Raw genomic sequence first — 23,887 nt, forward strand, 5'->3', positions numbered from 1 at the left:
TAGCATAGACATTTTCACAATATTTATTCTTCCAATCCAGGAGCATGGAACATTTTTCCATTTCTTTGTGTCTTCCTCAATTTCTTTCATGAGTACTTTATAGTTTTCTGTGTATAGATTCTTAGTCTCTTTGGTTAGGTTTATTCCTAGGTATCTTATAGTTTTGGGTGCAATTGTAAATGGGATGGACTCCTTAATTTCTCTTTCTTCTGTCTTGTCGTTGGTGTAGAGAAATGCAACTGATTTCTGTGCATTGATTTTATATCCTGACACTTTACTGAATTCCTGTACAAGTTCTAGCAGTTTTGGAGTGGAGTCTTTTGGGTTATCCACATACAGTATCATATCATCTGCAAAGAGTGATAGTTTGACTTCTTCTTTGCCGATTTGGATGCCTTTAATTTCCTTTTGTTGTCTGATTGCTGAGGCTAGGATTCTAGTACTATGTGGAATAGCAGTGGTGATAACGGACATCCCTGCCGTGTTCCTGACCTTAGCGGAAAAGCTTTCAGTTTTTCTCCATTGAGAATGATATTTGCGGTGGGTTTTTCATAGATGGCTTTGATAATATTGAGGTATGTGCCGTCTATCCCTACACTTTGAAGAGTTTTGATCAGGAAGGGATGCTGTACTTTGTCAAATGCTTTTTCAGCATCTATGGAGAGTATCATATGATTCTTGTTTTTTCTTTTATTAATGTGTTGTATCACATTGATTGATTTGCGGATGTTGAACCAACCTTGCAGCCCTGGAATAAATCCCACTTGGTCGTGGTGAATAATCCTTTTAATGTACTGTTGAATCCCATTGGCTGGTATTTTGGCGAGAATTTTTGCATCTGTGTTCATCAAAGATATTGGTCTGTAGTTCTCTTTTTTGATGGGATCCTTGTCTGGTTTTGGGATCAAGGTGATGCTGGCCTCATAAAATGAGTTTGGAAGTTTTCCTTCTATTTCTATTTTTTGGAACAGTTTCAGGAGAATAGGAATTAGTTCTTCTTTAAATGTTTGGTAGAATTCCCCCGGGAAGCCATCTGGCCCTGGGCTTTTGTTTGTTTGGAGATTTTTGATGACTGTTTCAATCTCCTTACTGGTTATGGGTCTGTTCAGGCTTTCTATTTCTTCCTGGTTCAGTTGTGGTAGTTTATATGTCTCTAGGAATGCATCCATTTCTTCCAGATTGTCAAATTTGTTGGCATAGAGTTGCTCATAGTATGTTCTTATAATTGTCTGTATTTCTTTGGTGTTCGTTGTGATCTTTCCTCTTTCATTCATGATTTTATTTATTTGGGTCCTTTCTCTTTTCTTTTTAATAAGTCTGGCCAGGGGTTTATCGATCTTATTAATTCTTTCAAAGAACCAGCTCCTAGTTTCGTTGATTTGTTCTATTGTTTTTTTGGTTTCTATTTCATTGATTTCTGCTCTGATCTTTATGATTTCTCTTCTCCTGCTGGGTTTAGGGTTTCTTTCTTGTTGTTTCTCCAGCTCCTTTAGGTGTAGGGTTAGGTTGTGTACCTGAGACCTTTCTTGTTTCTTGAGAAAGGCTTGTACCGCTATATATTTTCCTCTCAGGACTGCCTTTGTTGTGTCCCACAGATTCTGAACCATTGTGTCCCACAGATTCTGAACTGTTGTGTTTTCATTATCATTTGTTTCCATAAATTTTTTCAATTCTTCTTTAATTTGCTGGTTGACCCATTCATTCTTTAGAAGGATGCTGTTTAGTCTCCATGTATTTGGGTTCTTTCCAAATTTCCTCTTGTGATTGAGTTCTAGCTTTAGAGCATTGTGGTCTGAAAATATGCAGGGAATGATCCCAATCTTTTGATACCGGTTGAGACTTGATTTAGGACCAAGAATGTGATCTATTCTGGAGAATGTTCCATGTGCACTAGAGAAGAATGTGTATTCTGTTGCTTTGGGATGAAATGTTCTGAATATATCTGTGATGTCCATCTGGTCCAGTGTGTCATTTAAGGCCTTGATTTCCTTGTTGATCTTTTGCTTGGATGATCTGTCCATTTCAGTGAGGGGAGTGTTAAAATCCCCTACTATTAATGTATTATTGTCGATGTGTTTCTTTGATTTTGTTATTAATTGGTTTATATAGTTGGCTGCTCCCATGTTAGGGGCATAGATATTTAAAATTGTTAGATCTAATTGTTGGACAGTTCCTTTGAGTATGATATAGTGTCCTTCCTCATCTCTTATTATAGTCTTTGGCTTAAAATCTAATTGATCTGATAAAAGGATTGCCACTCCTGCTTTCTTCTGATGTCCATTAGCATGGTAAATTCTTTCCCACCCCCTCACTTTAAACCTGGAGGTGTCTTCGGGTTTAAGATGAGTTTCTTGTAGGCAACATATAGATGGGTTTTGTTTTTTTATCCATTCTGATACCCTGTGTCTTTTGATTTGGGCATTTAGCCCATTAATATTCAGAGTAAGTATTGAGAGATATGAACTTAGTGCCATTGTATTGCCTGTAAGGTGACTGTTATTGTATATTGTCTCTGTTACTTTCTGATCTACTACTTTTAGGGTCTCGCTTTGCTTAGAGGACCCCTTTCAATATTTCCTGTAGAGCTGGTTTGGTATTTGCAAATTCTTTCAGTTTTTGTTTGTCCTGGAAGCTTTTAATCTCTCCTTCTATTTTCAATGATAGCCTAGCTGGATATAGTATTCTTGGCTGCATGTTTTTCTCATTTAGTACTCTGAATATATCATGCCAGCTCTTTCTGGCCTGCCAGGTCTCTGTGGATAAGTCTGCTGCCAATCTAATATTTTTACCATTGTACGTTACAGACTTCTTTTCCCGGGCTGCTTTCAGGATCTTCTCTTTGTCACTAAGACTTGTAAATTTTACTATTAGGTGACGGGGTGTGGACCTATTCTTACTGATTTTGAGGGTGGTTCTCTGAACCTCCTGGATTTTGATGCTTGTTCCCTTTGCCATATTGGGGAAATTCTCTCCAATAATTCTCTCCAACATACCTTCTCCTCCCCTCTCTGTTTTCTCTTCTTCTGGAATCCCAATTATTCTAATGTTGTTTCGTCTTATGGTGTCACTTATCTCTCGAATTCTCCCCTCGTGGTCCAGTAGCTGTTTGTCCCTCTTTTGCTCAGCTTCTTTGTTCTCTGTCATTTGGTCTTCTATATCGCTAATTCTTTCTTCTGCCTCATTTATCCTAGCAGTGAGAGCCTCCATTTTTGTTTGCACCTCATTAATAGCTTTTTTGATTTCAACTTGGTTCGATTTTAGTTCTTTTATTTCTCCAGAAAGGGCTTTTATATCTCCCGAGAGGGTTGCTTTAATATCTTCCATGCCTTTTTCAAGCCCGGCTAGAACCTTGAGAATCATCATTCTGAACTCTATATCTGACATATTACCAATGTCTGTATTGATTAGGTCCCTAGCCTTTGGTACTGCCTCTTGTTCTTTTTTTTGTTGTGAATTTTTCCGCCTTGTCATTTTGTCCAGATAAGAGTTTATGAAGGAGCAAGTAAAATACTAAAAGGGTGACAACAACCCCAGGAAAATATGCTTTAGCCAAATCAGAAGAGATCCCAAATTGTGAGGGGGGAGAAAGGGGATAAAAAGGTTTCAGAAAGAAAAAAAAAAAAAAAAGAAACTATTAAAAAAAGAAAGCCGATAAAAAATATAAGAAGGAAAAAAAAATATATATATATATTAGATAAACTATTTAAAAAACGTTAAGAAAGAAAACGGTAAAAGTTAAAAAAATTTAGCAGAAGAAGAGAAAAAAAATTGAAAAAGAAAAAAAAATTAAATTAACTGCAAGGCTAAAGAATCATGGGGAGAAAGCCATGAGTTCCGTGCTTTGCTTTCTTCTCCTCTGGAATTCCGCTGCTCTCCTTGGTATAGAAACTGCACTCCTTGGTAGGTGAACTTGCTCCTGGCTGGGTTTCTCGTTGATCTTCTGGGGGAGGGGCCTGTTGTAGTGATTCTCAAGCGTCTTTGCCCCAGGCGCTGTTGCACCGCCCTTACCCAGGCCGGGCTGAGTCATCCGCTGGGGTTTGCTGGGTTTGCTTTCGGGAGCTTTTTTTCCCTGAGCGCTTTCCGTAGAGTTCTGGAAGACGGGAATGAAGATGGCAGCCTCCCGGTGTCCGGCCCGGAGGAGCCGAGAGCCCGGGGCCCCACTCCTCAGTGCGCCCTCAGAGAACAGCGCCCAATGACTCCCGTCACCCTGGCCTCCGGCCGCGCTCCGAGCTGACCGAGCCTGTGACCGGTTCAAGGTAACCCCGAGCTTAGAGCTCACTCCTCGGCTCTGTCTCTGTAGCCGGCTTCCCCATTCTAATACCGGTAAGCTCTGCGACACTCAGACACCCCCGATCCTTCTCTGACCCTGTGGGACCTGAGGCCGCGCTGACCCCGCCTGGGCTTCACCCCAGTTAAGCCTCTGGAGCGATGTCCCTCAGCGGAACAGACTTTTAAAAATCCCGATTTTGTGCTCCGTTGCTTCGCCGCTCGCCAGGAGCTGGCCCCTTCCCCCGCGGTCTACCAGTCGCTTTGAATTCACTTCTCCGCCAGTCCTACCTTTCAGGAAGTGGTTGATTTTCTGTTTCTAGAGTTGCTATTCTTCTCTTCAATCTCCCGTTGGATTTGTAGGTGTTTGCAATCTTTAGATAAGCCATTTAGCTGATCTCCTGCTACCTTAAGTAGTCTCAGCCTGCTACTTCTCCGCCATCTTGACTCCTCCCCCCCATTATTACTCTTAATCTACTTTATCTTTCTCCTTTAAAGTCTTTTGGTTTATCTTCTTTCTGAGATTGATTCAATCTTTTTTCCTTTTTTTTAAATTTATTTTAATGTTTGTAATCTTTTCTTTTTTTTTTTTTTAAAGATTTTATTTATTTATTTGACAGAGAGAAATCACAAGTAGGCAGAGAGGCAGGCAGAGAGAGAGGAGGAAGCACGCTCCCTGCCGAGCAGAAAGCCGGACGTGGGGCTCGAACCCAGGACCTGGGATCATGACCTGAGCCAAAGGCAGCGGCTTAACCCACTGAGCCACCCAGGCGCCCCTTAATCTTTTCTTTATCCCATTCTTACTGTATGCTCTCTGAGCAGTGCACTTACTTTTGTTTTTTTAGCAAACATTAATTCCTGTGACATGACAAGCACTTTTTTCCTCCTTTTGATCCATTTTTCCTTTGTTTTTTCATTTTTACTTTTTATAACTGAGTTTCATTTATTTATACATTCTCATATGTCCTCTTTATTGAGAGACTAGAGGAAAACCTCATTTTAGTAGCAGTTACTGTGTAAGTTTCAGAACCATGGAAGTCGGAGTCCAGCCTAGTGATGGAGATAAATTGAGTGATTATCAAGCTTCTTAATAAGTCATTGTTGGTATTCGCTATTTCTGAAATTGTTTCAGAGGGTAAATTTTATGTGAGTAGGCTTGCCAAAAGGATATCAAAACACTCTTTTCATAGGTTTGGTTTCTGCCTGCACTTTGGTTTTAGTGTATGTGTTAATTTAAGCTAGTAGTGCATTAACTTCTGTTTCTTGAATTAATTGCAAGGAGTATGAAAATGTTCGTCAGGAATATGAAGAAGTAAAACTAGCTCGAGACCGAGTGAAGGAAGAGGTGAGGAAACTTAAAGAAGGGCAGATCCCTATGACCCGTCGAATTGAAGAGATTGAGAGGCAGCGTTCCGTGTTGGGGGCTCGAATCAAAGAGAAGGTACTTTGCTGGCTCAATTTAGCATTTTCTGTATTTTATTTTATTTTTTAAAGATTTTATTTATTTATTTGACAGACAGAGATCACAAGTAGGCAGAGAGGCAGGCAGAGAGAGAGGGGAAAGCAGCTTCCTGCTGAGCAGAGAGCCCGATGCGGGGCTCGATCCCAGGACCCCGGGATCATGACCTGAGCTGAAGGCAGAGGCTTTAACCCACTGAGCCATCCAGGCGCCCCAGGATTTTCTGTATTTTAGCAAGTACAAAAACTACTCTGCAGGTCTTCTAAGTAATTTTGTGAATTTACTTGTAGCTTTCGTTCGTTTTTTAACTCAAGTCTGCCACCACAGGGCTTTCAGGCTCCTAATTGTCACTTTGGGCAGGTTGCTACTTTAAGATATTCCAGCATACAAAAGAGCAAACTGAAATGTGATTTTTTCCCCCCCAAAGATTGTATTTGAGAGCGAGCAAGAGAGCGTGTGAATCGGGGGCAGAGGGAGAGGGAGAAGCAGACTCCCTGCTGAGCAGGGAGCCCAATATAGGACTGGATCCCAGGACCCTGAGATCATGACCTGAGCCAGAGCCAGATGCTGAACCAACCTAGCCACCCAGGTGCCCCAAAATGTGATTATTTTAATAAGAGGATTCAGAGTAGTATTCCTGGAAACATTGAATTTCTTCTATGAATTTATCATAGAAAACCTGATGTTTTTAGAATAAATTAGTATAATGGCATATGGAATATTCCATTTATTTAAAATTTTATTTGAAAATTTTAAACTTAAAAATTTTTATGGTCATGGCTTTTAACCTTTAGGGAGATTTTGGAGTCCAGGATTTTAAAGAACGGTTTGAACTCTGGACCCTGCTATCCTAATAGAATGTTTTTTAGAATCAGATGAACTACCATGAGATAGTACATGGGAAGGGATAAGGAAACATGTGTGCATATTGCCATGGCTATTTTTAATATCAGTAAATAACATGTTATAGATTTGTAAGTAAGTTAGTATTTTGGGTGGTAACTGAATTTGGTTTGGAAGAAATATAAAGCCTTGTGGATTAACTTGGTATTTGGGTGGGTAAGGCCTCATAATGGCTTGCTTGAGATTTTAACTACGTTCCCCTCCTTCTGGTTCAATCTTACAGGCAACAGATATTAAGGAAACCTCTCAAAAATGCAAACAAAAGCAAGATATTATAGAAAGGAAAGATAAGCAGGTAAGATTGTATTGAAATTTTTACTATGGTAATGTGACCTAACTTTTGTGTTCAGGTCTAGATTATGGGACAACTTTTTGTTTGGAAATTGTATAAAGTCCTCCTCATTTTCCTCCTTAATCTGTGAGGGATACAAGATTTGGAAGTAGAGCAGTTGCACAGAAGATAATGAGGAAAAATTCTCAAGACTACTCCTAGACAGGCACTGTGATCTTTGCAACTGAGTGGCTATAGTTTATTGGAGTGATGGTAAAATTGGATTTAGTTATTTCAGTAGCAGAAATTAAATTTTAAGAGATATATTCTGTTGACATTAAGGGTAGGACGTTAAAAAGTTGATAATAAATTCTTTGTGCATGGGTGGGGCTTGGTGGCAAAATCATTTTAAGATGGCTGTGGAAGAAAGCAGGCTTCTTAGATAAGAGATTCCCAGCAGTATGTGGGGTTTTGTTCTTCAGAGCCATTCAGAAACTGAAGTTTGAATGACCTTTCTTAGGAATAGACGTATAACTTGAAACATTCCCGGTGGTTGAAGCATTATGTGAATCTTCCAGTTTTCAGCTTCACTCCTTTTTCTGTGCCTTTATCTTCAGGTCCCAAGCACCTCTCATAAACTGTGCAGAGGCTGGGCTGTCAGGGCTGAGTGCTCAGGGTGTCTGTGCGGATGGGGTCTGGGGGCAGGGGGTCAGGAGGTGCAGGGCAGGGGAGTCCTGTTCTATATGTTGTTTTTTAATACTTGACATGTCTGAGTTCTCCAGAAGCTCTGGAATGGGTTTTTTTGTTTTGAAAGAGTCCTCCTTTCTTTTCCTTTTCTCTCATCGCATGTCACACTGTGGCTCCTGTAAAAGGATACTAAATTAGTTGTCCCTCTGCTGTCTTTCCTCTTTTGAATGCCATTGAGGTCTCCAGTTGCTGACGTTGTCTCTGTTGTTCCTCTTGGGAGTGAACCCTTTGTACTCCATTACTAATATTTCTTTAGAGTTTAGGAGGGAAGAGGCATAAAGATTTCACCTTTAAAACCCTAAACAGGAATACAGGTTGATACGTTGTGTAATGTTGAATCATCTTTAGGTTTCTGTCGCAAATTGTACTTGATATTTTACTACGTTGCTGGATTCAACTAGAAAATCTTGTTTTTATGATTTTTTGCACCATGTGAGATGGGCCTAAAATTTGATTTTGTTCCATCCTTAACTGGTTTTTCAGTTATGCTTACTTTTTAAGTAGTTTAATACTCTTTGGACCAGGATTGTCGATTTTTGCCTAGGCATACCAGGGCTTGTCACTTCCGTAAGTTATTTCACGTTTCACTTTTATTAACTTTTAATAAATACATTTCAGGGCGTAAATATTTTTCTGGTTATCACTTGGTTATGTCTCATATGTGTTGATAAGTGCTTTTATTGCTTTTCTGTTTAAAAGTTCTTATTTTCAGTTAAACATTTTCATTCATTTAAGGTTGTACAGGAGTTCTTGCTGTTTTAATGTCTATGGGTATGGAATTTCAAAATGTGACTGTAGAATTCTTCTTTTCCTTTCTGTTTAATTATTGTGGACTTTATGACCTTATTTTAGATCTTTTGAAATCTTTTTGGACTTGTATATTTGGTTTTGTACATGTTTTGTATATAATAAATAATGTATAGTCTATATATTTATATGTATATATAAATTATGTATGTGCTAGAACAGTTTTACTATACGTACATTATGCAGATGTTCTACATACTTTATTACCTACCCAATTTATCCATTTTTAAAGTGAGATACTTTTTCTATGAGTCTAGATTTGTCTATTTTTCCTAATAATTATGTTAGTTTTTGCTTCCTAGGTTTTAAAGCTGTCTTTTTTATTTATTTCTTGCATCGTATTTTGATTTATCTTATCTGCTGAGAGTAGTATGTACTGGGTTTTGTTCTGCAGTTTTTGTCATTGTGGTGTGACGCTGTCATCAGGAAGGGAGTTTCACCAGGTCCACTTACAGTTGTTTTCACCTCCCTGTGCTGCTTGTTCGAGTCCTCCTCCCTGCTCCTCTTTCTTCCTTTCTCTTTTTTTGTTGCTGTTGATAAAGGTTTTCTTACTCCATTTTTTCCCCCTAAAGTTGTATATTCTAAGCCTATTCTGTTGACTACTCTTAAAGTTTAAATAACATGTATTTTTTTAAAGTTAGCATTTTTATTCTTCCACTTAGTTCAGATACTTTCTCTATTCCGTATCCATACCTTCCGAAATTTTACTTGTCTTTATTTAAAAAAATGTTATTTTTTATGGTCTGTCCTGACTTAGACTTAATATGTTTGGCTGGTTTATTTGATCATGTTACTTGTTTTATCATTCTTCTGTCTCTTAGGAGGTAGACTTTTTTTTTTCTCGACAGATCATTTCCATGGGTGTTTTAGAGACTTGATGAACTTTCTGAGTACTTGTATGTTGGAGAGTACATTCTTTTGCACTCATTTTGGAATGTTAATATTGCTGAATTTTAAATTATAAATTATAAATTACTTTATTTCTTAACACTTTGGCTATCCTTCCTCTGTGTCCCAGGAGGTCCCATTTTGTTCCTGAGAAGTAGAAGATACAAGAGCTAGGCAGAGACTGTATTAGACCCTTGAAGAAAAAAGAAAGGAAATTGAATTTGATTCTAAATGCAGTGAGACACAGAGAAGGCTTTCAAAGTTTTTAAGCTGGAGAGAAATAGTATTTCATATGCTTTAAAAGCACTCAGCATTGCCTTATGGATAGTAGACTGAAAGGGACAAAAATAAAAGCAGAGAGTCGGTTACAAGGCTGGCTTCACCTCATATGGTAGCAGTGGACAAGCAAATTTAGAAAACTGAACCACAGAATTTGCTCAGGGAGTAGATTGAAGAATTCAATTGTGGAAGAATAGAGGATCCCATCTTTGACTTCACGGTTGGATAGCGGTACCTGTCACTGTAATGAGAATTGCTAGGACAGGGGAAATGAAGAGTTCTATTTGATTATATCAGCTTTCATCCTTTTACTTTAAACCTGTGTCTTCGAATCTAAAATGTGTTTCTTGCGTATCATGGGTTTTCTTTCTTTTTTTTTCAAATTGAAGTAACTATTAACATACACTGTTAGTTTCAGGTGTACAGCATTGATCAGAATTACTGAATTCTGTGTACTGCTCGTTGCTTACCACGCTAAGTGTAGTCACTGTGTATTATCATACAGTGTTGTTCCAGTATTGACTTTTCCTTACGTTGTACTTTTCATTTCTCTGGTTTATTTTATAAGTGGAAGTTTTGATCTCTTAATCCCCTTACATCACCCATCCCCCCACCCGCCTCCCTTCTGGCAACCACCAGTTTTTTGGACTTAAGAGTCTATGTACACACACACACACACACACACACACAGAGAACATATCTTGTTTATCCATTCATTTACGGACAGACACTTAGGTTGCTTTCATATTATGCCTATTTTAGATAATACTATAGTAAACATAGAGTGCATATATATTTTGAAACTGGTGTTCCTGTTTTACCCTGTAATGGAATTACTGGATCTTAAAGTATTTCTATTCCTAACAGCAGCTCACAGTGGTTCCCTTTTCTCTACATCCTTGCCAACACCTGTCAGTTGTCTTTTTGATACTAGCCTTTGTGACTAGTGTAAAGTGATTGCTCATTGTGGTTTTGATTTACATTTTTCTTACGATGCGTGTTGTTGGGTGTCCTTTTTTTTTTAAAGTTTTTATTTATTTGTTTTACTAGAGCAGGGGGAGGGGCAAAGAGAGAGGGAGAGAATCTCCAACAGACTTACTGCTGAGCACAGAGCCAAATGTGGGGTTCTATCCCATGACCCTGAGATCATGACCTGAGCTGAAATCAAGAGTTGGACCCTAAAGTTAGCTGTTTATGCACCCCAAGCTTCTTTTTAACTATCTGCTGGGCATCTGTATGTCTGCTTTGGAAAAATATCTATCCAGATTTTCTGGTTATGTTTCAATCGGGTTGAGGGCTTTTTGTTTGTTTTTTTTGTTGTTGTTTTTTGGGGGGGAGGGTGTTGAGTTGCATAATAACTTTATATATATTGGATATTAACCTCTTATCAAAAGTATCATTTACAGATGTCTTCTCTTATTCACTAGGTTGCTTTTTGTTTGTTGATGGCTTCCTTCACTGTGCAAAAGCTTTTTATTTTGGTGTATCAGTAACTGTATTTGGTACACCTATAGGCACAATAGCTTATTTTTTGCTTTTGTTTTCACTTGCCTGAGGAGGCATAGCCATAAATATGTTGCTAAGGGCACTGTCAGAGAGATTACTGCCTGTTTTATCTTTATTTTATTTTACCTTATTTTATTTTTCCAGTGTTCCAGAATTCATTGTTTATGCACCACACCCAGTGCTCCATGCAATACGTGCCCTCCTTAATACGCACCATGAGACTCACCCAACCCCCCAACCCCCTTCCCTCCAGAACCCTCAGTTTGTTTCTCAGAGTCCACAGTCTCTCATGCTTCATCTCCCCTTCCAATTTCCCCCAACTCACTTGTCCTCTTCACCTCCCAATGTCCTCCGTGTTATTCCTTATGCTCCACAAGTAAGTGAAACCATGTTGATAATTGACTCTCTCTGCTTGACTTATTTCACTCAGCATAATCTCCTGCAGTCCCGTCCATGTTGATACAAAAGTTGGGTATTCATCCTTTCTGATGGAGGCATAATACTCCATTGTATGTATAGGCCAAATCTTCTTTATCTATTTGTCTGTTGAAGGGCATCTTGGTTCTTTCCACAGTTTGGCAACTATGGCCATTGCTCCTATGAACATTGGGGTACAGATGGCCCTTCTTTTCACTACATCTGTATCTTTGGGGTAAATACCCAGTAATGCAATTGCAGGGCCATAGGGTAGCTCTATTTTTAATTTCTTAAGGAATCTCCATACTGTTTTCCAAAGTGGCTGCACCAACTTGCATTCCCACCAACAGTGTAAGAGGTTTCCCCTTTCTCCACATCCTCTCCAGCACATGTTGTTTACTGTCTTGTTGATTTTGGCCATTCTAACTGGTGTAAGGTGGTATCTCAATGTGGCTTTGATTTGAATCTCCCTGATGTCTGATGATGATAAGCATTTTTTTCATGTGTCTGTTAGCCATTTGTATATCTTCTTTGGAGAAATGTCTTTCATATCTTCTGCCCATTTTTTGACGTGATTATCTATTTTGGGGGTGTTGAGTTTGAGTTCTTTATAGATCTTGGATATCAGCCCTTTGTCTGTAGTGTCATTTGTGAATATCTTCTCCCATTCCGTGGTTGCCTCTGTTTTGTTGACTGTTTCCTTTGCTCTGCAGAAGCTTTTGATGTCGATGAAGTGTCCAAAGTTGATTTTCGCTTTTGTTTCCTTTGCCTTTGGAGACACGTCTTGAAAGAAGTTGCCGTGGCCGATGTCGATGAGGTTACTGCCTATGTTCTTCTCTAGGATTTTGATAGATTCCTGCCTCACGTTGAGGTCTTTTATCCATTTTGAGTTTATCTTTGTGTATGGTGTAAGAGAATGGTCAAGTTTCATTATTCTATACATAGCTGTCCAATTTTCCCAGCACCATTTTATTGAAGAGACTTTTTTCCACTGTATATTTTTTCCTGCTTTGTCAAAGGATATTTGACCATAGAGCTGCGGGTCCATATTTGGGCTCTCTACTCTGTTCCACTGTGTGTCTGTGTGTCTGGTTTTTTTTTTTGCCAGTACCATGCGGTCTTGGTGATCACAGCTTTGTAGTAAAGCTTGAAATCAGGCAACGTGATGCCTATTTTATCTTACAGGAGTTATGTGGTATTCAGGTCTCACATTTAGGTCTTTAATCCATTTTTAGTTTATTTTTGTGCATGGTCTAAGAAAGTGGTCCAGTTTCATCCTTTTGCATGTAACTATCAAGTTTTTCAGCATTTATTGAAAAGATTGTTTTTTCCTTTTGTATATTCCTTTTGTATACTATTGCCTCCTTTGTTGTAGATTGACTTTATAGGTGTGGGTTTATTTCCAGGCTTTCTATATACTGTTGATGATCTATATGCCTATTTTTCAACTGGTACCATGCTGTTTTGACTACTATAACTTTGGAGTATATCCTGAAACCTGTGATTGAGATACCTCCAGGTTTGTTCTTTCTCAAAAATTTTTGGCTATTCAGGATATTTTGTGTTTCCATACAAATTTTAGTATTATTTGTTAAAGTTCTGTGAAAAATGCTCTTGATATTTTGATAAGGATTGTATTGAATCTGTAGGTTGTTTGGGATAGTTTAAACATTTTAATGGTATTCTTCCATGAGCGTGGTATATCTTCCCATTTGTTTGTGTCACTTGGTTTCTTCCATCAGTGTCTTAGAGTTTTCTGAGTATAAGGCTTTTTACCTCCTTGGTTGAATTTATTCCTAGGTATTTTATATTTTGGGGGTACAATAATACATGGGATTGTTAATTTCCATTTTTGCTATTTTATTATGAGTGTGTAGAAATACCACATATTTCTTTCTCCTGCAGTATTATTGAGTTCTTTTATCAGTTTGAACAGTTTTTTGGTGGAGACTTTAGGGCTTTTTATATAAAGTATATTTTATATACCATCTGCAAATAGTGACAGTTTTACTACTTTTACCAGTTTGGATATCTTTTATTTTTTTTGTCTGATTGCTGCATCTAGGACTTCATGTATTACGTTGAATAAAAGTGGTAGTAGTGGATGTCCTTTTCTTCTTAATCCCAGAGGAAAAGCTTTCAGTTTTTCATCATTGAGTATGATGTAGATGTGGGCTTTTCATTTATAGCCTTTATTATGTTGAGGTATATTTCGCTCTAAACATGAATGGATATTGTATTTTGTCAAATGCTTTTTCTGCATGAATTGAGATGATGATATGATTTTTATCCTTCTTGTTAATGTGATGTGTTACATTGGTTTGTGAATATTGAACCATCCTTACAGCCCCTGAAAAACTTGAGCTTGGTCCTGGTAACTGATCCTTTTAATGTATTGTTGAATTTGGATTGTTCATACTTCGATGAGGATTTTGCATCTATATTCATCAGATACTGGCCTGTAGTTTTTTTGTGTGTTGGTAGTCTCTTTGTCTGATTTTAGTATTCATGTAATGCTCATCTTGTAGAATAAATTTGGACTTTTTCTTTCCTTTTCCATTTTTTGGAATAGTTTGAGAAGAATACATACCACCTTTTCTTTTCTTTTTTTTTTTTTTTTAAGATTTTATTTATTTATTTGACAGACAGAGATCACAAGTAGGCAGAGAGGCAGGCAGAGAGAGAGGAGGAAGCAGGCTCCCTGCAGAGCAGAAAGCCCAATGTGGGGCTTGATCCCAGGACCCAGAGATCATGACCTGAGCTGAAGGCAGAGGCTTAAACCACTGAGCCACTCAGGCACCCCCATATCACCTTTTCTTTAAATGTTTGGTACATTTCACTTGTGAAATAATTTTGTCCCGGACTTGTTTGCTGGGAGATTTTTGAGTAGTGATTCAATTTCACTACTAGTGTTTGGTTTGTTTTGTTTAAATTTTTTGTTTCTTCCTTATTCAGTTTTGGGAGATTATATGTTTCTGGAATTTATCCATTTCTTCTAGATTGTCCAATTTTTGGCCTATAATTCTTCATAATATTTTCTTTTTTTAAAAGATTTTATTTATTTGACAGAGATTACAAGTAGGCAGAGAGGCAGGCAGAGAGAGAGGAAGGGAAGCAGACTCCCTGCTGAGCAGAGAGCCTGATGCGGGACTCGACCCCAGGACCCTGGGATCATGACCTGAGCTGAAGGTAGAGGCTTTAACCCACTGACCCACCCAGGTGCCCCAATATTTTCTTATTTGTGTTTCTGTAGTGTCAGTTATTTCTTTTCCTTCGTTTCAAATCGTATTTATTTGAGTCCTCTCCCTTTTTTATTTCTTGATGAGTCTGGCTGAAAGGTCATTAATTTTGTTTATCTTTTCAAGGAACCAACTATTGGTTTCTTGTATCTTTCTTTTAGTCCATTTTTCATTTATTTATGCTTTAATCTTTATTATTTTCTTCCTTTACCTAGCTTTAAGCTTGCTTTGCTCTTCTTCTAGCTCCTTTGAGTGTAAGGTTAGATTGTTTGAGATTTTCCTTGTGGAGATAGGCCAGTATTACTATAAAATTCCCTCTTAGAACTGCTTTTACTGCATTCCAAAGATTTTGGCTCACTGTATTTCAATTTTCATTTGTCTCCATGTATTTTTTTGTTGTCTTTAATTTCTTGGTTGACCCATTCATTGTTGAATAGCATTTGTTTAACCTCCATGCATTTGTGTTCTTTCCAGATTTTTCTTGTAATTGGTTTCTAGTTTTATATTATTGTGGTCAGAAAAGGTGCTTGATAGGATTTTAGTCTTCTTAAATTTGTTGAGACATGTTTTGTGGCCTAATGTGATCTGTTCTGGAGAATGTTCCATATGCACTTGAAAAGAATGTGTTTTCTATTTTGGGATGTAATGTTTTGTTTTGTGTATATTTGTCAGATCCATCTAATCTAAATGATCATAGCCGCTGTTTCTTTGTTGTTTGGTCTCCATGATCTTTCCATTGATGTAAGTGGGGTGTTAAAGTCCTTTATTATTGTATTTCACACTTTGTTAATATTTACTTTATGTATTTAGGTGCTCCTATGTTGGGTGCTTACATATTTACAATTGTTACATCTTGTTGGACTGATCACTTTATCATTATGTGGTGCTTTTCTTTGTCTCTTGCTTCTGTTTTATTGTCTATTTTGTCTTATATACCTATTGGTACCCTTGCCTTTTTTTTTTTTTTTTCCTGCTTCATTTGCCTGGGATATCTTTACCATCCCTCATTTCAGTCTGTGTGTCTTGAGGTCCGAGGTGAGTCTCTTGAAGGAAGTATATATATATGGGTCTTGGTTGTTTTTTTTAATCCATTTAGTCATTCTCTGTCTTTTGATTAGAGCATTTAATCCATTTACATTTGAAGTAATTATTGATAGGTGTGTACTTATTGCCATTTTTTTTTTAATTGTCTTCTGCTTTCAGTAGCTCCTCTGTTCATTTCTTCTCTTACCCTATGGTTGAAAGCTTTCTTTAGTGTTATGCCTGTATTCCTTTCTGGGTTATTTTGTGTGTGTCTATTTTATGTTTTTGATTTGTGGTTATCACTGGGCTCATATATAACATCTTATGTCTGTAGCAATCTATATTAAGTTGATAGTTGCTTAAGTTTGAACACATTCTAAAGTCACTACATTTTTACTTCCATCTCCACATTTTATGTGTATGATGTCATACTTTACATCTTTGTATTTTGTGTATCCCTTGACTAAGTTTTGTAGGTATGATTAATTTTAGTATTTGTTGTTTTAAAAACTGGCTTTATAAGTGATTTATCAAGGGCACCTGGGTGGCTCAGTTAGGTGTCTGCCTTTGGCTCAGGTCATGATCTCAGGGTCCTGGGATCAAGCCCCCAAGTGGGGTTCCCTGTTCAGCCTGGAGTCTGATTCTCACTCTGCCTCTGCTCTTCCCCGCTTTCCGCTTACTTACTCATTCACTCTCTCTCTCAAATAAATGACAGATCTACTGCCTTTTGTATATGTTTGCTTTTAACTGTGAGACTTTTTTCCTTTAATAATTTTCTTCTAATTATGGCTTGTCTTTGCACTTAAAGAGCTTCCTTTAGGGGCGCCTGGGCTCAGTGGGTTGAGCTTCTGCCTTTGGCTCCTTGGGATTGAGCCCTGCGTAGGGTTCTCTGCTCAGCAGGGAGCCTGCTTCCTCCTGTCTCTTCCTGCCTCTCTGCCTACTCTGATCTCTTTCTCTGTCAAATAAATAAATAAAATCTTAAAAAAAAAGCTTCCTTTAAATTTAATGATGAACTCATCTAACTTTGTTTGGGAAAGTCTATTCTAAATGATAACCTTGCTGGGTAGAGTTTTCTTAGTTGTGAGTCTTATCTTTTCAGCACTTAGACTATATCAGTGATGCACACTCTTAGCCTGGAAAGTTTCTGCTGAAAAATCATCTGATAGTCTTATGGCGTTTCTCTAGTGTGTAACTGTTGTTTCTTGCCCCTTTAAAATTTTTCCTCATAAAAATTACTTATTATGTATCTGGGTGTGGTCCTCCTTGGGTTCATTTTGTTTAGGGGCTGTCTGTGCTTCCTAGACTTGGATATCTGTTTCCTTCCCAGATTAGGACATTTTTCAGCTAGTATTTTTTAAAATGAGTTTTCTGCCCCCTTTGCTCCCTCTTCTCTTTCTGTGATCCCTATAATATGCATATTAAGCCTGATGATGTTGCTGAGTTCCTTTAATCTGTTCTCATTTTTTAGTATTATTTTCTTTTTGATATTCAGCTTGACTGCTTTCCATTCCCTGTTCTCCAGATCACTGATAGATTCTTCTGTGTCTTCTAATCTGCTGTCGATTCCCTTAGTATATATTTTTTTAATATTGGTTATTAAATTCTTCTGCTCTGATTCTATATTTTCTTTGTTGAAGTTCTCATTGAGATCATCTACTCTTTTCTGACATCTCAATTCCTGTGACTATTATTTTGAATTCTTTATTAGGTATATTGTTTACCTCCATTTCACTTAGCTCTTTTACTGTGATTTTTGTCTTGTACTTTCATTTGAGATATATTACTGTCTCATTTTTGCCTGACTCTCTGTTTCTGTTAGGTAGCTAGCTGCATCTCCTTGTGAAAGTCAGGGCCTTGAGTAAAAGAGGTCCTGTGGTACCCTGTCGTACTTGTCCTCTCTGGTCTCCAGAGTTGCCCTCTGTGCGGGCTGCATATATCCTGCTCTTGAGGCTGAAACGCTGTTGCCTTCAGCCTAGCTGACTGCTATGACCCAAAGTATGTGCTGTGGGTGCACTAGGCAGGGTTTGGTCTCTGCTGTTGAGAGGCCTGAGGTTGCCTCAGGCTTGTTGGTGGGCAGGGCTGGCCGTTAGCCTCCGAATCTCTCATTCGCCTCTCTGCCATAGTGGCAGGAGCATCCAAGGGCACAGCTTGCTCCCTGCACAGCCAGCTGCGGCTCTGAGCCACTGGAACTGCAGGTGTGCCAGTGTGGGGGGTTATCTCCCCCTCCCCAGGGCAGGAGTCCCTTTAGAGTGGCACCAGTATCTGCTGGGGGTGCCTCCAGGGCGTGGCGAGGTAGGAGCAGTGCTTCGGATGGCTACGTTCTCAGGGGAATGCTTGGGTGGAGCACGTGATGCTGGCGAGATAGATGGGAGAGGGTCAGCTCTGGCTTCTACAAGTGTCCGGCTGTGTAAGCTGGTGGAGTAAAAGAGAAGCGGCATCTGCCAGCACTTTTGCTCCTGGAGAACTCTCCTGAAGATCCCTGTCCCTTTGCACATTCTAAGATTAGCCGGTAAATCCCCTTCATTTCTACCCCAGGTGGTGTTCAGACTATGGCTCTGGGCTGTGTCTCACAGAGTTCCTAGTTGCTCGGCTCTTTAAGGGCAGCAGCTGAGTTTCCTCCTGCTCTCTGCTTCTTTTAGACCTGAGTCCCGCTGACTTTCCAAGCCCCGTGTTACGGGGATTCGTCCTCCCAGTGCAGGCGCCTGCTGCCGGGATTGCCTGGTGTGGGGTCTGAGCCTCTCACTTCTCCCTGCTTGTGGTGTCCCTCCCCTTCGTGGTTCTTACCTCCAGGGCTTCACTTTCCTGTAGTGTCTCCGTCCTTTCTCTCCTTCTCCATGCGGCCTCCTCTTTACAGTTGACTGGGGAGGGTCTGTTCTGCTAATCTGTAGATCGTTGTCACGGTTAGTTGTAGAGTCGTAGCTGTTGTGTCCACGGGAGGAGGTGAACTCAGGATCCTCCTACTTGGCCATCTTCTGTATCCACTTTGCCTCTCCCTACCTTTACATTGGAGTGTTTAAGTCATTGACATTTGATGTGATTCCTGACGAAGGTAGCATTTATGTTAGCCATTTTGCTCATTTGTTTTCAGTGTCTTAGGGCTTTTTTGTTCCTCTAGTTCTCCATTATTACTTTATATTAAATGTTTTCTGTTGTACCATTTTAATTCCCTTGTTTCTTACACTGTGTATTTTCTTAGTGGCTGCCTTTAGAATAACAATATCTTAATTTATAACAATCTGGTTCATAGACCGACTTGATTTCAGTAGCATGCACACTTTGTCCCTATATAGCTCCATTCCATTCTCCCTGCTTTGTGTTCTTCCTGTCCTACAAATTGTATTTTAATTATTATAAGCCTATCAGCACAGCTTTTATCATTATTTTTTCATATAGTTTTGTTTTGGTAACAATAATGTTTGATTCTCTGGCACCAACCAACTGTCTTACAATTCAGTTCAATTCTGATACTAACTGCCTGGAATTAGAGCAGACTCTACAAGTTAGCCGGACAGCCCTTCCTTCCTACATAAGTCTCAAGGACCCGGGACACAGGTTACCTGCACTTTGGTCTGACTTGGCTACAAATTCAGGGGTTCCCACATCCCCTCTTCAGGTTTGGGACTTGCTATATCGACTTGTAGAACTCAGGAGAATGTTATACTTAGCAATTATCAGTTTATTATAAAGGATGCAACTCAGTAACCCCCAAATGGAAGAGATGCACAAGGCAAGGTATGGGAGATAGTGTTCAGAGCTTTCTTTCCCTCTTCTGGGTGCATCACCTTCCCAGAATATTGACCTGTTCTCCAAACCAGAATCTCCAGAACCTTATCGTTTAGGATTTTTAATGTTTCATTACGTAGACATGATTGATTAAATTTTTTGGCCATTGGTAAATGAATTTACAATCTTCAGTTCTTCCCCCTCCTTGAGGTCAGGAGGTGGGGATAAAAGTTCCAGCCTTCTAATCCATGTGCTTGATCTTCCTGAAGCCAGTCTCCATTCTCAAACTATCTAGGGGGCCCTTCCAAGACTCATCTTATTAGCATAAAATTAGGCATGATCAAAAGTGCCTGGGTGCTTGGTATGAATAGCAAAAGCTGCTTCTGTCACTCAGGAGATTCCAAGGGTTTTAAGAACTCCAGGCCAGGGACCAGGGCCTAAGAAAATAAATATTTTATATTAATACCACAACAGTTGTCTTTTAAGTCAGATAAGAGAAAAAAAGTTACAAACGAGATACATTTTTACTCCCTTTTACATTAACTGTGTAGTTACCTTTACTGATGCTCTTTCTTTGTACAGAGTCCGGTTATTCTCCAGTGTCCTTTCGTTCTGGCACGAAAGACGGATTTCTTGTAGGGTGCTCCTGCTAATGACGAATTCTCTCAGTTCTTGTTTATCTAGCAATGTCTTAAGTTATCATTTGTTTCTGAAGGATCGTTTCCACTGGATAGAGAATTCTTGTTCTTTTTTCCCAGCACTTTGAATGTGACATTCCGCTGGTTTCTAGCTTCCCTGGTTTCTGATGAGGAGTCAGCTTTTAATCTTATTGGGAATCCCTTGTACATGATGAGTTACTTTTTTTCTTGCTTTCAGTGTTTTTTCCACAGTTAACTATGATGGTCTTCAATGTGACTCTCCTTTAAGTTTATCCTGCTGGGAAGTTATTTAGCTTTGGGGCATGCAGATTAATGTTTTAGATCCAAGCTGTGGGAATTCTGGGGTTGTTAGTTTCCTCAGATATTCATTCTGCCTTTTTCTCTAGTCCTGACACTCCTGTTCTGCATAGTTTGATATACAGTGGTATACTTTGTTACACATTTTATTCATTTTTTTTCTTTTCATCAGACTGGATAATCTCAAGTGACCGATCTTCAGGTTTCCTTTGTTTTACCTGTTCAGATCTCTTTAGCCTCACTAGTGAATCTTATTTCAGTTATTGTACTTTTCAACTCCACAATTTCTAGTTTGCTCTTTTTCATACTTTTTTCCTCTGTTGATATTCACTATTCAATGAGACACTGTTCTCTTCCTTTCCTTTAGTTCTTTAGACCTGGTTTTCTTTAGTTGATTGAACATTCTTAAAATAGCTGTTTTAAAGTCTTCACTTTGTAAGTCTATTTCTGGGCTTCCTCAGGGATATTTTCTGTTGGCTGCTTTTTTCCCAGTGTATGGCCCATACTTTTGTTGAAAATGTTGTAATTTTTGTTGAAACTGGCATTTTAAGTAACATGATGTGGCAACTTTGAAATCAGTTGTCCTTCTCTCCCCAGGCTTCTTGTCGCATTTTGTTTAGTTACTTACCTAACTAATTCTTTGAAATTTGTATTTTTTTGTTGTATGTGACTATTGAAGTCTCTGCTGAGTTAGTGTACTGGTCAGATATTTCTTTAAATGACTGCAACCAGGATGTCTCCCTGTCTTTGTCGAGGATCTCCTCATGCATGTTAGGTCACACCTTCAACACACAGCAGGGTAGTGTTTTTACTGTGTACCAAGATTCAGTAAGTGCTCTCTGAATTGTTGCAAGGTTTGGTTAATATCCAGTGCTAGTTTACAGCTCTGTTTTGGGTTTCGCTTCCAATTTGCGCATAGCCTCAAGGTGAAACATTCGTGTACGCAGAACCTTTGTGAGAGCTTAGGGTCTCTTCCAGTCTTGAGCATGTGCACAGTCCTAGACATGCACACTGTCTGCTCATACATGTAGCCTTCTAGATTCCCCAGGAGTTTTCCACGTCTCACACAGGTGTCTCATTCTCCAGCTTTTTAAGTTTTTTGGGAAAGTTTATTGTTTACCACAACTGTTATTCCTCATGAAACAGCTGTGGTATTAAACATTTGCCACTGATTGTTTTTAGCAAATGCCTTCAGGGTAAAGGCTGCAAACTGTGGAGTCATGCCGAATAAAGATAGACCTTGTAGTAAGGTTTTCCAGAAGTGCAGATAGATCAGATAATGGTAGTTTTCTAAGAATGAGAACTTGAAACCTTTTTAACCTTGTTCTGGCCTCTCCAGTGGTTGTTATGTTGCTGATTTCACTTTAGTTGTGGGCCGCTGATTTTCAAGGCTGCCATGGAATTTGGGAAGGGAATGGGGCTTGTTCAGAATCCCACAAGATTTGCTGTTTTTACCAAGATTCAGGCATTTTTCTGGAATAAACAGTCTCCAGGTAATTATAAGCCTTTGATTAAATTCCGGAGTTCCAAAATAGTTAATTTTGACAAATTTTTGTCAGTGTTTTCATTGCTTTTATGGAGGAGAGGATTTTCATAGTTTGATTTTGCCATTTCTGATGACGTCCAAATCTTTTCTATATCTACAGAAAAATGTTGCTGGGATTGTAATAGGAATTGCATTAAACGTGTATATCAATTTGGGGAGAATTGAAATCTTTACTGGGTTGAGTCTTCCAATCTTTGAACACGGTATGTCTTCATTTATTTAGATATTTGATTTCTTCAGTGAGCGTTTTGTAGTTTTTAGCATACATGTCCTTTGTGTTTTGTGAGATTACACCTAAGTATTTCTTTTCCTTTCCTCTCTCTTTTTCGGAAATAGAGACCTTGGGATTTTCTGCATCGGCAAACATGTCATGTACAAGTAGGGACGACTTTATTTTTTCTTTTCTGATTTGTATGCCTTTAATTTCTTGCCTTACTACACTGGCTAGAACTTCCAGCACTGTGTTGAATAAGAATGGCAGAAGTGGACATTCTTATCTTGTACTTGATCTTGGGAGGAAAGCAAGTAGTTTTTTTCACCATTAAGTGTATTGTTAGCTGTAGGTTTCATATAGATTTTTTTAATCAAGTTTGGGAAGTTCCACTCTTCCCATGTTTCTGAGAGTATTTATACTGATTGAGTGTTGGATTTTGTTAAGTGCGCCTTTTTTTTTTTTTTTTTTTTTTTTTTTTTTTTTGCATCTATCGATATGACAGTGTCCGTGTTCATCTTTAATTTTTTTTTTTTTTTTTTTTTAACCATCAAATAACCTTAAATCCCTGGAAATCTTTCTTGGCTGTGGCATATAAATATACTTTTATATGTTGTTGAATTCTATTGACTAATAGTTTGTGTTTGTGAGGGATATTCTATAGTTTTGTTTTTATACTGTCTCTGCTTTTGGTATACTGTCAGAATACCAACTAGCTTTATAAAATGGGGAGTGTTCCCTCCTCTTCAGTTTTGCTTTTGGAAGAGATTGTGTAGAATTGGTGTTAATTCTTCTTTAAACATACCGAATAATTCTCAAATGACACTATCTGGGTTTTTGAGATTTCTTTTTTGGGGAGTTTTAAAATTATGAATTTTAATAGAGAGCTATTCAAATAATCTATTTCATATTCAGTGAGTTGTGGTAGCTAATATTTTTTGAGGAATTGGTCCATTGTGTCTAAATTGTCCAATTGTGTACATAAAGTTTCTTACTGTCCTTTTGATGTTTGTAGTGATACAGTGATACCTCTGTTTCATTCTTGATATTGTTAATTTCTGTCTTCTCCTTTCTGGGATGGGGGGCAGACTTTCTAGAGGTTTGTTAATTTTATTGCTTTTTTTCAAAGAACCAGCTGTTGGTTTCATAGATTGTCTCTGTTTTTCCCCTTTCTTAATTTTATTGATATCTGTTTGTATCTTTATTATTTCCTTTTTTCCTGCTTGATGTGGGTTTATTTGGTGCTTCTTCTGGATTCTTGATCTGAGAGTTTTCCTCTTATATATGTACCTAATGCTATAAGCTTTCTTCTCATCCCTGCTTTAGCTGTGTCCACCAATTTTGATATGTTGTATTTTAATTTTTGTTTGCTTTAATGTATTTTTTTCCCCTGCGACCACAGTTTTTCTTCTCACCTATTGATGGACATTAAGGTTATTTCTGGTTTGGGGCTATTACCAGTAAACTGGCATGAGTATTGTACAAGCTTTTGTATAAATATGTGCTTTCGTTTTTTATAATTTCCTAGGAGTAGACTATCTTAGTAGGATATCAAAAATATCATAGTAGAATATAATATTTTGAAGAAATTGACAAGCTGTTTTCCAAAATGATTGTTAATAATTTATTGTAGGTGTAATTGATAC

General features: G+C 38.3%; 1 protein-coding gene across 2 annotated transcripts in view; it reads left to right on the forward strand.

Annotated features, from left to right (window-relative positions):
* The window catches only part of SMC5 (structural maintenance of chromosomes 5), a 103,983-nt gene that overhangs the window by 31,780 nt on the left and 48,316 nt on the right, over nucleotides 1-23,887 (forward strand). For both annotated transcript variants that reach the window (XM_047699327.1, XM_047699328.1), the window contains exons 7-8: nucleotides 5,546-5,707; nucleotides 6,852-6,923. In XM_047699327.1, coding sequence (XP_047555283.1) covers nucleotides 5,546-5,707; nucleotides 6,852-6,923 — 234 coding nt within the window. The remainder of the gene's footprint in view (nucleotides 1-5,545; nucleotides 5,708-6,851; nucleotides 6,924-23,887) is intronic.

The sequence above is a fragment of the Lutra lutra genome, chromosome 13 (genome assembly GCF_902655055.1).
Source record: "Lutra lutra chromosome 13, mLutLut1.2, whole genome shotgun sequence".
NCBI lineage: Eukaryota > Metazoa > Chordata > Mammalia > Carnivora > Mustelidae > Lutra > Lutra lutra.